At 42.6% G+C, this 15,219-nt stretch overlaps 2 protein-coding genes across 17 annotated transcripts in view; one reads left to right on the top strand and one right to left on the bottom strand.

Annotated features, from left to right (window-relative positions):
• The window catches only part of Rabgap1l (RAB GTPase activating protein 1 like), a 466,677-nt gene extending 460,924 nt beyond the window's left edge, over positions 1-5,753 (top strand). For 14 of the 15 annotated variants that reach the window (XM_042674520.1, XM_042674521.1, XM_042674519.1 and 11 more), the window contains one exon: positions 747-5,753. In XM_042674520.1, the coding sequence (XP_042530454.1) occupies positions 747-992 (246 nt within the window). In that variant the 3' untranslated portion in view covers positions 993-5,753. The remainder of the gene's footprint in view (positions 1-746) is intronic. The other variant, XR_006146840.1, reaches the window with a different exon arrangement.
• Positions 5,754-7,846: 2,093 nt separating this feature from the next.
• Positions 7,847-14,912, bottom strand: LOC122103666 (heterogeneous nuclear ribonucleoprotein F-like). Of its 2 annotated transcripts, none has more exons than XM_042674226.1 (2): positions 14,874-14,912; positions 7,847-10,901 (listed from the first exon to the last, which is right to left on the bottom strand). In XM_042674226.1, the coding sequence occupies exon 2, from the start codon at positions 10,653-10,655 to the stop codon at positions 9,408-9,410; it is 1,248 nt and encodes a 415-aa protein (XP_042530160.1). In that variant the 5' UTR covers positions 10,656-10,901; positions 14,874-14,912; the 3' UTR covers positions 7,847-9,407. The 2 variants fall into 2 exon arrangements, with proteins under 2 accessions (XP_042530160.1, XP_042530159.1); XM_042674225.1 differs by lacking the exon at positions 14,874-14,912 and adding an exon at positions 14,434-14,841.
• Positions 14,913-15,219: the final 307 nt, after the last annotated feature.

Raw genomic sequence — 15,219 nt, 5'->3', positions numbered from 1 at the left:
CTTCCCTTCATCCCTCCCTCTCTCCCTCCCTCCATCCCTCCCTCCCTCCCTTCCCTGCTCTTCCTCCTCTTCTCCTTCTCCTCCTCCTCCTTCTCTCCTCCTCCCTCCTCCTTCCCTTCCTCCTTTCTTCTTTCCTTCCTTCCCTCCTCCCTTCCTTCCTTCCTCCCTCCCTCCTCCCTCCCTTCCCTCCTGTTCCTTCTCTTCCTCCTCCTCTTCTTCTCTCCATATTACAGAACAATCCAATGAGAAAAATAATCCTTGCTCCTGATGGACCATTATTCTCCATTTTCTTTTATCTGAGCTCCTGCTGTGGTCTGTCCTGGCATCCACCTGACTGCACTGGGAACACCAGCTATCTGCCGGCACTGGGCCTGAACATTCTTGGGGACACAGCCCATGCCTTTGGGACTGAAGCTCATTCATGCTTATACTAACAGTGAAAATTCATCTTACCCATAGCCCTATAGTTATTGATGTTTTTAAACATAAACCTAAACTGTTTGGGACCTCAGTGACAGGGAACAGAGAAAGAGTAAAATGAGATTTCATTTCAATACTTAGAGAAAGCACAGGTTCTAATCTCATCTCTTTCAATTCTAAACTTTTTTCTTCTATTAAGAAGCCAATTCAGCCTCTCCTGGGTTTGGAGGAAGGAAAACCTACTTCATGGATTGAAGGATTCCAGAGGCTGAGCGCTTTATTTCTATTGGCATTTATATAACAAATTATTTTCTTTCTTTAATTAGGAACTTGAACATCAGAGAGGAGCCCTTATGAATGAAATTCAAGCTGCAAAAAACTCTTGGTTTAGCAAAACCCTGAACTCTATCAAAACAGCCACAGGCACCCAGCCCCTGCAGCCAGCGCCGCAGGCTGCCACCCCCGCCACCCAAGGAGAGCTCATAGCTCCAGCCCCAGCCAGCACAGAGCACAGCCATCACACAGCGGAAACCCAGGGAAATCCTTCCTGGTGTCCTTTTGAAGGAACGTAAAGAAGGCCAGAAAGCAAGCCAGAATCTTTCAATAGCTCTCTTTCATATATGACACTTTTCAAAGGGGTTATTTAAGTTGATCTGATTTATGTTGAATACTTACTTTACAGCTTCTTTGTGGAAGGCCCATGTTCAGATTCATCATAGTATTACACATTATTTTATATGCCTGATGTTCGGTCAGAAATAAGTAATTCAGCGCTAAATACTTTCTACTTAGACATCATTACTAATAACAAGTTTATCTTACATAAAAACAGAGGCATCTATTAATAATTCCAAAGGTGAATTGACAGGAAGACCTCTGTCACAGGAAAAAGAAAAAGAAAGGCAAGCCTGAGCCTGTACCATTTCAGGATGTATCTATTCTTATAAAGCACATTATGGAGCTGGCCATGATCACTGTCAAGATTCATCTTGAAGATGGTCCCCAAGATAGTGATTCTCCTGTCCGAAGGAAAAGTCAGACCAGGCACTGGAAAGTTCCCAAAGATAATTGGTTCATTTTATGTTGAGTTCATCTGGAAATGAAGTGCCAAGAACTGTGAATAGCGGGGCTGGTGAGGGTACGGAAGCAAGATTTTGATGAACATAAGACAAAACCGTTTTGGCTCTGGTGTTGTAGTTCCATTCAGAAACCTTACCTGGGACTTATAAACTCCTAGTAGGCCTAGATGAGAACACAGATGTAACTTCTGGCAAATGTAAAGGCTATGGGGGATGTTGTGAGTTACATACTTAGGGAACCTTGCCCAGAAATGTCTAGAATGGTTCAGATTCAGTTGTTATGCTCAGGCTGGAAGACAGAAACAGTGACAAATTATTGGATGTGGACAGACTTGCTAAGAAGACATGAATGCTCTGTAACTTCATTTAAGAACATAGTATGGGAATGGAAACTGAGGTCAGTTTTACATCATCATAGCAAATATTAGAAAACATTTCCTGATTTCTGTACCTCCCTAAAAACATGTACCCTGGGTACCTATAGAAGAAGATACAGAAAATAGATTTGTAACATTTTTGACTAAATGTAGAACCTTTATAGAAATACTTATGAAAAAGTAAGGCTGCTGTTCAAAATTTGTTAGAAATATTTTTAAATTATATTTGACATGCCTATATAATAATTTCTCCATTTTCTAAGCTGTTTTGGAGAGCTCTATTTCATTCACACCAACCGAATTGTATACAGTAACACTTAGGGATATTCATTCTTAGCTTCATTGTTTGCAAAACCATATTGTTTGCAAAGGATCTGAAACTGAGTGCTAGAGAGCTTCTCTTTTGTGCCATAAGTCACATGATATGTAACCTTCTTAGACAGAGTCAAGTAAGAGTTTTCTCCGATCCAGGAGTATGTACTACAAGTTGCTTATGATAGATCCTACAATGATCTTTATGTTCTCAGAGTGAAATCCTGTTCATCTGTGTTTATTTCATCTCCAGTCCATAAGACTGATAAAGTTATTTGATCTATGTTATTTGTCCAATAATACTTTCCCTGTAGATTTTGTTGTTCAGATACCTCTCATCATGAGATTCATTTCCTTTTACTGAAAGGGAAAATAACCCAGCATTCCAAGTGTTGTTGTTGACTTTAACATTCCCTACATAGTGGTTTAGATAAGCTAATATTTTTTGTAAAATATTATAGCTAGAAAATTACACCTTGTTTCTGTAAGTTGTATAGTATAGTCTGTTAGCTTTCCTAGTTCTTTATGCTTTGATTCCAAGAAGCCCTGTGCAAGTTACCTTTTCAGATGGCAAGCTAAATTAAAGATGCATTTCTGTGTTATGAACTTTAGAGAGTCATACAAGATCTTTTTAACTTCTGAAAATAAATGTATTCCACACAATGCCTATGTAGCTTGTTTTCCCTAAATGGCAAGTGAGATCAATAGAATGGCTATAGGCTGAGCCCTTGTCTGTGGACAGTGTCATACCCCACCCCTTCCCCTTTATATAAAATCACCAGGTGCATACATTCCACAAGTTTGAAAAACCTATGTTCTTCAGTTTTAACTCTTAAAAAGATAAAAGGGGTATATGTACCGGTCCTGTGTCTAAACTGCCCATTACTGCATTGCCTTGGGTTGGCAGCAGTAATGAAGACTGAAGAAAAATTTTAATTTGGTTTATGACATATAATAGGCTTCTTTATATAATACATTATACTAGCAGTTTTCCAAACCACATGTCCTTCATTGTCTAGCGTCTGAAAATTCCTCCTTATACTTATTTTATTTTAATTTCACATATATATATATATATATATATATGTATATATATTTCCCCCTCCCTTGAGAACAGGATTTCACTAGGTAGAGCCCAGGCTGGCCTCAAACTAATAGTCCTCCCACCTCAGCTTCTCAAATACTAAAACTACAGGTATGCATCACCACAGCCGGCTGAAAAACTCTTCTCTTGAAAACCTGTCAGATATCAACCAGCCAAATATCTAGGAAATTTTTGAACATGCTAATATTTTTTATCATTTCTTCAGATGTACACTGTATAAAACATTCCTCTAAAACTCTAGTATTTACAATATCTGAAAAGTGATCATTTCTGCTTTCATAAATTCTGTAGAATTAAGTGAATAAAACTCAGCCTAGTAGTTCAGTTCATTAGCTTTTACTTATTGAAAAGCTTACTTAACACATTCTTTAAAGCTGACAGGAACTAAGCTGATTTCACAGTGTGTATGTTTGCTGGTGGCCTCATCCCCAGGGGATATCACAATTTGTATATAATTTAATGCAAAGATATTCTCAGTTACCTAATGTTCGGTATGACATTCCTAGGAATGTCAAAGAGGCCTGTTACATTTCTTTTCATACAAAAAAATATCTCCCCCTCTCTCAGCTATTAAATTAGTACTTTTTTTCCTCACTCGTTTTCTTAAATTTACCTGACAAAGTAGAAAAGAAACCGTTGTACTGATTTTGGGATATTTAATAATATTTATTATATTTCAATTTCTAAAACTGTCCATTCTTTCCTACTATGTATTAATATTTATTTATTTTTAACTCCTACCCCCACTTTCTCCAAATATTTTTTCAGTTATTAACCAGTTGGCTTCATTTCCTATCTGAAGAAAATGAGGACAATATAGAAGAGAAGGCACAGAAGATAAAGTTAGACCCTTAAAGGTATCTATCAGTCACCTAGGAAAGAACCACATGGTCAGCTGATTTAAGTCATTGAGCTTTCCTTTCCTTTAGCTGAAATCAAGCCTGCTAACTATCTTACCAACCTTGTGCATCAACACACTAATGTGGTTGTCTGATTTTTAGGAGTTGAGAGGACATTTAAAATATGTTTTTTTAACATTTGGGAAAGAACACTTTTAATTACATGGAAATTGGTTTTATTTATAGACATTACCCTTAAACACTCTAAAATAATCCTGTTGTTCAACTACAAATAAATAAGAGAACAAATGAATTCCATTGTATGATTTAAAGTTGTAAGTGAGTGTGTGTGTGTGTGTGTGAGAGAGAGAGAGAGAGAGAAAGGTGGAATTTTATATAGAGTATAGAGAGTCTTCTGTATACATAGATACCATGCACTGAAATTTCAAAACGTGATAAAAACTAGAAGGCCAGACCAACACCTCTGTGGCCTTGTTTCCCACTACTTGATAGAAAACTCTAGTCATTGTGCTGATGGTCAGCTAGAACAGTTTGAAAGCATTGTTCTTTGTTCAGTGGCATTTCTAGGACATAGTCAAGGCCCTTTACCTTAACAACTTCCTTACGTTTTAAAATCTACAAAAATGAGGACTCCAGTGAGGGCTGTATCTCAACAGGCAATGCTGATTTTAATGTGTAAGGAGAAAAGTAGGTGTTTATGGGATTTTAATGATTGCAGTCTGCTCTCTTGTATGTCTTTCTCGATTTCCATCTTAAAAACTACATGTCAAGCTTACCTCCAAATGAGTTTTTTACTTGATAATAAAAACATCTTCAATATATCCCTTTTACATGCCCCATCCTTGGTTTATCTTTAGTTGTATTCTACAAAGTTTAAGAAAAATGCATTATTGAGGAGAAACTATTTTGATATTTTCCTTTTCCACTGACAATTGATTAACATGTAAAATATTTCTCTTCCAATTGTACTTCTAATAACTATATGCTATATGGAATAAAATAGGGAAACCTGATGTGTGAGAATACAACTGCATCAAAAGATACTTGTGTTGAAAGCACAAGAATAAAGCTGGAAATGGTCCCAGAATCCAACATGTTCCCAATAGCCTTTTGCATCAGTTTCTCTATTTTTGGTATTTTACATAATATATGGATTCTTAGTTCACATAAGGAGAAAGATTTCTCAGTTGTTCTCACTTTATTCGAGCTCCTACCTTTCCTTTGCTGAAGAGGTAGTAGAAATTCTGTACTATTATGAAACTTATGATTTTTCCCACACCATCTGTAATGAAAACAGGTAATGTAATAAAGGAGTTGATTAGTCTTGACAGTGCTAATTGACTGCAAAAGAAACATTGGTCATCAGCTTCTTCCTCTATAAACAATGACCAGTTAGATGTTACCTTAATTCCATGTATTATGCATAGTACACTCTATAAATGTAAATGTAATGCTTGTGAAGAAATGTGCAATTTATTGTACATTGTCCCAACAAATGTTTACTTTTATAATCATTATGAACTTGAATTACTATCTTGTTTTCATGTGTGAATGAAACATTGTAAAATAAATAAATGCAACCAAGAAGGTGACAAGGTGACTGTTTTTGTGAGCCAGTGGCATTTTCAATGCTTTGTGTTGCCCCTTTGGTCCCATTAAGTAGTAATAAATATTTGTTCTGAAGTTCAAAAATGTCTCGTTTTCTTCAGATTGACTTTATTCTGAATTATTTGAACCTAGTGTTTATGTATAACAATTTTTATCTGACACTAGACTCCAGTCCACTCAGTTTGTTTTGTTGTTGCCATGTTTGTTTGGAGACGGTCTTGTTTAGCCCTGAATTGTATCTCTGCCTCCCCAGTACTGGGATTATAGGCATGTACCACCATGTCCAGCCTCAAGTCAATTTAGAAAACACAAAGCATTTGCTCTAGGATGTATTCCACAAAATGATATCCTGTGCAGCACCGCCCCATTGCCCTCATGACTCAGTGGCAAAGCACCTACCTCCAAGTGTGAGGCCCTGAGTTCAAACCCTGTACCATCAAAAAAGTAATTAGCCTTCTCAAGCTAGTTTCTTAAGTTTTAGCCAGTGTCAGTGGCTCACTGGCCCCTGTAGTCCTACTTTATTAAGGAGGCTAAGATCCAGAGGATTGTGGTTCAAAGATGGCCCAGGCAGAAGACTCCACTAGACTTCCAACTTTAACCAGCAAAAAGAAAGAGTGGAGACATGGCTCAGGTGGTAGTGCATCAGCTGAGTAACCATGAGAACCTGAATTCAAACCTCAGTACTGCCAAAAAATTAAAAATTAACATGAAGCAGGGCACAGCCAAATAGTTGGGCCTGAAGAAGTACTGGCTCAAGAGACTAGAATGCTAGGGACCTGAGCAACTCTTCCCATAATCATTTCTGTTCTGCTTTCCAGATAGTGTTCATCTGCATTTTTGCTCTGAAAACAAGCTTTGTCTGTTGCTGAGTACACAACTACCAAATTTGTCTGTCCTCTCTTCAAATGACTAATAGGTAGACTAACCCGAACAGAATCTAGGGGCTCTACAGAGATTGGAGGCAGTGTGCAGAGTCCTATTCTGCCCACTTTCTTTCGTGCCTCTATCAGCGCTTGAACTCAGGGCCTTGTGCTTTTCCTCTGCTCTTTTGCTCATGGCTGGCATTTTACCATCTAAACCACACCTTCAGTCTAGCTTTTTTGCTGTTCAGTTGGAAAGAACAGTCTCGACTTTTCTACTGCAAGTGGCTTTGAACTATGGTCCTCAGATCTGTCTCTTGATTAGCTAGGAGGCATGAGCCACCATCACCTGGCCTGTCTTTGATGGTACTTGCCTGCAATTGCAGCATTTGGGAGGTAAATTCAAGAGGATGAGCTCAAGGCCAGCCTGGGTTGCAGAGTTCCAGGGGAGACTGGGCTACCATAGGAAGATACTGTCTCAAACAAAACAAAAACTAGGAACAAAATTAGGACCTGTTTAAAAAACAACAAAAAAAAACAACACAGCTTGTAGCTCAAACCCAGACCACAGATACCTTTGGCCCATGTGGTATATTTTAAGTAATGAGAAATTCATGGAGAACACTTGGGTTGAAGGTAGCTCTGTGGCAAATCACCTGCCTAGTAATGTGTAAGGTCCTGAATCTCATTCCCAGGACCACTACCAAAATATGGGTTTAAATTACGTGGAAAATATCCATTGAGTTCAGGTCCCAAGTGGGCTTGATAGGAGTAACTAGAGGAGGTAGGATGCCAGCATGGTAGAGTAAGTACAAAAGACCATTCCATTTCCAGAGGAAAATTGAAAACTTAGAAACAAGGCAAAAAGGTGAGTAGCATAACCTTCAAACATCCACCCAAGGACTGGGGGAATTAGACTTTGTTCATCTCAAACTGTAACTTGTGTTTTTCTAAAGTGGAAATGTAAACCTACTTTCTTTTTGGTTCAACTATTATCCTAAAGGTCAGTTTACTGCCCTATAGGACACTAGCCAATCTCTGACGTTGTGTGATCTTCTAATATTCCATCCCCAAGTTGGATAAAATTACCCAGCTGCTCAAATACTCAGGAAGTTTTAACATCTCACCAGTTTTCTCAACTAAGGAGGTAAGATATTTGCCATGTTTATGTATCTAATTACCTTCATGAAATGAAATTTTTACTACCAAAGGAAGACTCGAAGCATATCTTTTAATGTTTATTTGCAAGGAAATCCAGACGTTAGACAGGGTCACAAAGTAGAAATTACAAGTATTTAAATGGAAAAAAACTACATAATCCCAAGCTTATAGAATCTAGTTTGTTCGCTGTGGGAAAACAGCAATTCTCACACCTTTAAAACTTTCCAAACACATTCATTGCAAAGTTGTGTTTGTTTCATTGTTTGAAAGTATAATTTTACAGAAAAGGCTCAAACTCAGATTTATTTGGGGTACTAGAACTACATACAATAACCCTGGTATGAGTTATTTACGGTGATGCTCCTTTTCTTGTGGTGGTGCTAGATTGAACCCAGACCCTTATGCATTTCTGGGAAAGCACTCTACCATGAGCTACATCCCCCCAGCCCTCTATCATTTACCTCAAGGGTGCAAAGTCGGCTTTTTTCTGACTTCCAGATCCATTCAATCCCATTACTCAGAACTGCTGCAGGGTAATGTAGGGGATGCTACAGACAAGAGCTAGAAACAAGCCACATGAGTGTTTTGTTGCTCAATTGGATGGGAGATTTGAGCTGTTTTAAATGCTGCCAACGAGAAAAATGATCTGGGAATGGCCAGTCACCAACCATGTCTAGGAAAATTTAAGCAGGACTGGCCTTGCTGGGAAAGTGTAATAAAATGGCCAAGGGCCCAGGGAACGGCCCCAAGTTTAAGAGAATAACATTGATGATCATTAACCAGCTGTACAGGCCAATAAAAAGGGGAAACTGGGAGATGCCAAAGGACTACGGTGTTGATGTAGTGATTAGGTAGGCGTGCTGGAAAAACAGAACTGACTTCAGAACATAGGCTTTTCGATTTTAAAAATGGGCAGCTCTGACATGATTAGGTCTAAGGCCTAGCTGTGGATGAGGATATGAGTAACAAAATCAGACCTAATGTTTATAGCATATATACATATACATATTTTTTCATTGTGAAAAATTTTTTATTTTAAGAAAAAAATTCAGTTAACAAAAAAATTTAACAAGTTTCACTTAGCAAAATACACCCAAAAGGAAATCACAGTACAAAGAAAGCTTTAAGTCAAGGCCTCACCAATTCCTACAGTATTAGTATTGTGTCTCAATTCTCAAAACTAACTTTTAAAAAACTTAAAACTTAACCTAACCTAAAAGATATTAAATGAAAGTATAAACTAGAATGAACAAACATGAGAACTGCTGCTCGTTGATTAGGGATCTAGCACCTTTGAGATCTCCAAAAAGTACACGTCCCCACTGTGCTCCTGCGGGTGAAGATCCACCCTGCACATACTTCAACTACTTGAACTCAGATAACAGCACTCTGAAGTATACTAGCAAAAATGTTAATCAAGAAAAGTGGAAGAAAAAAGTTTTAGTTTATTCAATATCACATGCTAGAAGAAAAGTTTGCATGAAAAAACACTAAGTAATTTTTAAATCTATATTTCACAAACTCATGGTGTAAAATGGGTCCCACAGCTTCCTCTAGTATAAACTGCTTTTCACTGCTAACTGGCTGCCTGTGAAAATTCAATTAACTCAACTGCTCCTACAAAACTAGTCATACCCTCCCATGTTATCCTGACCGCTGTAGCCGGTCCCATAGCAACCACTCACTGATTGGCTCTCTAGGCCACTATAGGTGGCCTGGGCAGCAGACACACCCATTTCCTGCATCACCTGGCTGCTATAAACCCCATTGCTGGTCCCTGTGGTTGAATTCAGGAAGAGTTCTATGTATCTGTGCTGCATGTTGGCCCTGTCTTTTGACATCGCCGCCACAGCTTCTTCATGGGTAGCAAACTCAACGTCAGCCTCTCCTGTCACTCTTCCATCTGGGCCAATCTCAATATGAACTCTCACGGGGTTGAGTGGAGAGAAGAAGTTGTAAATGTCGTTCTCGGTGGCTTTGTAGGGCAGCCCTCTCATGTGGACGCAGTGGCCCGTGGTGCTCTGCACGGTGAACTCGCCGTCTCCATATCTATGGTCATACATTCCGGAGAGACAGTAGCTGAGGTCTCTCCCAAACAGGTCGGTGGTGAAGCCATAGCTGTCGCTGAGGCCACTATACTCCTCGTAGCCCCCATAGCCTGCACTGTAGGCGCTGGACCTCATCCGATCCAGGCCTGCCTGCTTCACAATGCCCATGTATCTCCGGGCTGTGCCAGGCCGGTCGTAGGGCCCTGGCCGCTGTGCAGACATAAACTTGAGAGGCATATCTGAGTAGGACCTAACCTCCTCCTGACTGCTCTTGAACACTTCAATATAGCGATGCCCTATTCTCTCCTTGTGTTTCCCTAGAGCCTTCTCAGCTAATTCCTGTGAGGCAAACTGCACGAAGGCCTCCCCTGTAATCTTGCCCTCAGCATTCACTGGCAATGTGATCCCATTTGGCACGATTTCCAACCCTGAGAAGAACTGAATGATTTCTTCCTTTGTGCATCCAAATGGGAGGCCCCGGAGCCGCACGAAGCCATCGTTGGCACAGTCAGCGCTGTTTGGGCCGCTGTGCTTCAACACCCAATCCATCTCGGTTCTATGTGACTTGAACACCTCGATGTACCGGTGGCCCATGCTTTCCCTGTCTTTTTTCAGGGCCAATTTTACATCATCTTGTGATTCAAGTTCAACAAAAGCCTCACCACTCTGCCTGCCTTCTCTAGTATAAATGAAATGGACACCTGCAACCCCATTGTGAATCGTGCAGTTGGAGAGAAAGTTCTGCACGTCCTCAATTGAGCAGGACCATGGCAAGCCACGGAGTTTGACCACAAAGCCTTCACCTCCCTCAGGGCCCAGCATCATGAACACTCGACAGGACAGATGTCAGACAAAGTTGAGCACAGAGTTTTGTAGCTTAAAGAGCAGTCACAGAAGCCTTCAATGGGAGACAGTTATGGTAGGCAACAATTTGTCCACTAAGGTAGAACTAATTTCTACTTTTGTCAAACAAATATGGTTTAGGGCCAGAGAACCCTAGATTCCACCTGATGATTAAAAATGCAGAAGGCTCCGGGGAAAGTCCAGGTGCATCTTCTTTCAGTTCTTAACCTGAAATGGTACAAAGACATATTTTTAGTAATTGTGTTTTTATGTGAACATTTACTAACCTAGCAGTGTTATTAGCTATGCTAGTCCCCATATAGATAAGAAAGAAAACAGAGGGGAGGAGGGGGGAGGCTGGGAAGGGAGGTGAAGGGTAAACAAAGGAGGAGGCTGCAATGCTTGGTAAGAAATGTATGCATTATCCTGACCATGTAATTGTAACCCCTCTGTACAGTATGTTCTCAAATAAAATAAAATAAAATTTAAAAAAAAAAAAAAAAGAAAGAAAACAGAAGCCTCTGAGAATTTAAATAACTAGCCCCAACTTACAGATAAAATATAGAAGCCGTTATTTGCAATCAAGAATCTAAAGCCATTACTTAACATCTAGGGCTTGCTTCCTAAACTTGCTATGGTTAAGAATCACTTAGGGATGAACTAAAGAGATTAGGTAATCTGTGTTGTTAAATCAGTATTTACTGGTTACCTATTGTGTCATCTCCATTCTAAGTAAGATTAAAAATGAGGTAAACGGAGACAAATCTTTGAAACTTACTTCTAGTACAGTTTAGCTGTACTAATTTTGGACTAGATGGTTCTATTATTGGGAGGAGGGATTGTAGGTGGGGGGAAAGTTGCCCTGTACATTATAGGATGTTTAAGAGTCTAAGGACCTTACCTATTAAATGCTAGTAGTGTTTTGGTTTTTTTTTTTTCCAATTGTGACAACCAAAAATGTCTCTCCAGACATTAATAAATATATGGGGGAGAAAGAACTGAGCACAACACAACATCCACAACTGCCCACAGACTACTTTAACAGGTAAGAGGAGGACAGAAACTGGTGAGGATGAAATTACTGAGACAGTTGGTAGGATGGTATTTTTATATGTAAGCTTGGCCTAAACCTCCAGTTATTCAGTAAAAAAAAAAACAAAAAACAAAAAACAAATGTAGCTGTGAAGGAATTTTGCACATATAATTAAAGCCCTAATCAGGGTCACTTTGAGTAAGGGAAAGATATCCTGGATAATCCACTTGGGCCCAATCAGTTGGAAGGTCTTAACAGCTAGCAGAGCAGAGGCTTCCTTTCTATCTAGCTTGTGTACTTCCCTCCCAGACTTCTGCTGAAGAAAAGCTTTAGCCAGTTCAAAGGGACAGTTTGCCTATGATATACCATTTCTGTCTACCTGGCCTACAAATTTTAGACCTGCTTAGCTAATTCCTACAACTGTGTAAGTCAATTTCTTATTCTCTCCCCTACAGATTCTGCTTCTCTGAACCTTAACTAAAGCAGCCTAGAAAAGCCAGACCGGTGTCACTTTTAGGCAGGGAAAAAGCAATAGTAGTCTTGGAGATGAGAAAACACCCAATGGGCTTAAGGACTAACAAAAATACCAGCGTTTAAAGGGGGGAGAGGCTAGAAAGGAGAATGGTAGTAGCAGTGGAGAATGTGAGAAGTCTTTTTTGATTCCTCATATTCTGAAATAAGCCAGCAAGATTTGCTGTAAGATAGGACATAGGCCCTGAGGCTAATTCCTCAGCCTAAGCAATTAAAAAGAATGAGGTGCTGTTCACACTGGGGGGGGGGGGGGGGGGGGGGGCATTTGTCCCTCTTAAGTACTTAAGTTTATGGCTATCAGTTGGACACTTAAAAACAAACTGAGGTATAATTTGTTACTAAGGAAAGGGAAAAGCTAAAATGGAATTTTTCCAATAGTAGAGAAGGCAAAAAACTTGGCTTCCCAATTTCCACACAATTCATGGGGACCTAAATATCCAGGACAAAAGAGATGAAAGAATTTCACAAACTCACAGGTGGAAGTTTAGCAAAGGTTTTAGTTTAAAAAAAAAAACAACTAGGGAGTCACAGGAACCAAAAAAGGCAAATAAAAGTTAACTCCTGCTTAAAATACAGCAGAAACAGAAAAGCCTAACAAATGGTTTTTCTAAGGGGGTTTATATTTCCTGAGCTGGGAAAACACATGTGTTCCTGTGATCTACCAACCGCAACCCTTAATTATTAGACAATGGGCTTAGGATGGGTCTATTACCCAAAACATGGTTGAGTCTTACCATTATAAAATATGGAGACAAGTGGCCGGAGCTAACCCAAAATACCAAACATCAGGTCTTCTTTAATTTTCTGATTCTCTACCTATTCGGAGCTCACAGCTTCTAACATCTAACATAAAGCCGACTACAGATAACCCTTGTATATGTCTCACTATTCTTGTAACTTAAAACTAAAAACCTGGCAGAACTTGCTCAGATTTTTTTTCTCCTGGTTCTTTTTAAATTCCTGCATTTGGCCCTTTTAATATTCATTATCTCTAACTTCCCCGTGGACACCTCTTATCTCTTCTGCTCAACTAACTTCAACGAAACCCACAGCCCTTAAGTTATTTCGTGAACTAAGGGGTGGCTCACTATCGTTGCCCGGGTTAGTCTGCAACTCATGGGCTCATGTGATTCTGGTGCCTCGGCCTTCCACCAAACTTGTAACACTTTTATCACTTTGGAAAATCCCCTCCTAGGCCTTAAGTGTAACTACCAAAGAAGCTGGGCGCCGGTGGCTCATGCCCGTGACTCCAGGCTAGGCGGGAGGCGTGGGATCGGAAGCTCGAAGTTCGAAGCCAGTACGTACGTACGTGTGCGCACACACACACACACACACACACGCACACACACACAGCCTCCAGCAAACTGCCCCCCAGACTTATCTCCAATTAACCAGCAAAAACCCAGAAGTGGAACTGTGGCCCAATAGGTGGCAGAGCACGGGTCTTGAGCGGAAGATCTTAAAGGGAGAGTGTGGCCCGGAGTCCTGGCCGCACAACCGGCCAAAAAAAAAAAAAAAGGAAAAAAAAACCCTAAAACTTTCCACAAAGAAAGATCCGCACACGCGTTCGGTTCAGAGCTCAGTGAAACCTCTCCGTAACGTACGGCCACCTAGTTACCGAGTCTAAGGCCAGAAAAACAATACTGGCGCCTCCCGAGCCCCCTAGCGGCTCCTCCCGGGGACTGCCCTCCCTCCCCGCCAGAGGCTACTTTCATTTTGAATACTCCGACCGCAGGGCAGCGGGCCGGGGACCTCGCTCAAACGGCACGAAACCCACAGGAGCGAGGCTCGGGTCGGGCTTCTCTCCCCGGAGCCGCCGGGTGAGGCGGAGCGCCGGCGGCGGCGGCGGCGGCGGCGGGACGGGCTCGTCGCTTCCGCCCGGACGGGACTTCCGACTCCCCCGCCACCATCATGGCCCGCCAGCCTGCGGCTCCGCGGGCTCGCGAACGCTCATCGCCTCTCGGGGCGGGAGCTCCGAGGCCCGGTGGCGGCCGCCGCGGCCGCTCGCGGGGCTCATGTCGACGCTTCCGGTCGCGCTCGGGGCCGCCCCGACGCCGCCGGAGAGGCAATCCTCTCAACGGCGGGGGTCGCCGGGGACGGCGCGGAGCGGGCGCTGCTCGCAACCGGAAGGCAGAGCCCGGTCCCCAGAACAAGGATTTCGCCACCTTGCCTCCGAGAGTCGACAGGCGCACTTACATCGAATCCAAACCCAGGTGGGGACTGGACTCGCGGGAGGGTCCTAAAGGGGGGGCGCCGGCGCTGGAGACGCGTGCTTCAACAGTTCGCGAACGGCGGGGCCCAAACTTCAGCCGCGGGGAGAGGAGCCGCAGGTCAGCCGCGCTAAGCCGGGTCGCGCTACGGAGCCGCGTCACGTGGCCACGCAGCCCCCCCGCTTCTTACCGCCGCCCGGTGATGACGCCACCACGTCGGCGACGCTCGGCGCGCGACGCCTCCAGCGCGCCAAAAGCCACTGGAAATTAAAAGTGTCTCCTTCAGGAATCCTCCGCCCGTACCATGCTCGTCCCGTCCCGCCTCACTGTAACGAGGCCTCTCCTCCTCTCCCGCCCGCGATTTGTCTTTGTTCTCTGGCTTTTCTGGGGGTTTTTTTTGTCCTCCGCTCGCGGCGGCTGACTAACCTAAGATGGCTGCCCGGCCGGCCTGGTGTCGGAGAAGACGGAAACAGCCCACTCCCTAACCACTCCCCATTCCGACCCCGCAGAGCTGCACGTTATTTCCGGGGCTGGGTTACAGGAGCAGCTCCGCGCCGCGGCTGCGCAGCAGGGCAAACGCGGTCAAAGGACGATACGCACAGTTAGTGGGGCGGGCAGGAAGCGGCCTCAGTCTTCTCGAACTGCTGGCTCGCTCGCGAGAGTTGAGCGTTGCTAGGAGGTTCGGCGAGAGGGCGGGGCCGCGCCGGGGGCGGGGCCGGGGGCGGGGCCGAGGCGGGCGGGAGGGCGGCGGCGGCGGCGGCCTCGCGAAGGT

The sequence above is a fragment of the Dipodomys spectabilis genome, unplaced genomic scaffold, assembly GCF_019054845.1.
Source record: "Dipodomys spectabilis isolate Male_0828 unplaced genomic scaffold, ASM1905484v1 ptg000019l, whole genome shotgun sequence".
Taxonomy (NCBI): domain Eukaryota; kingdom Metazoa; phylum Chordata; class Mammalia; order Rodentia; family Heteromyidae; genus Dipodomys; species Dipodomys spectabilis.
The sequence above is the reverse complement of the archived record's forward strand: the minus strand, read 5'-3'. Positions and strand labels throughout refer to the sequence as shown.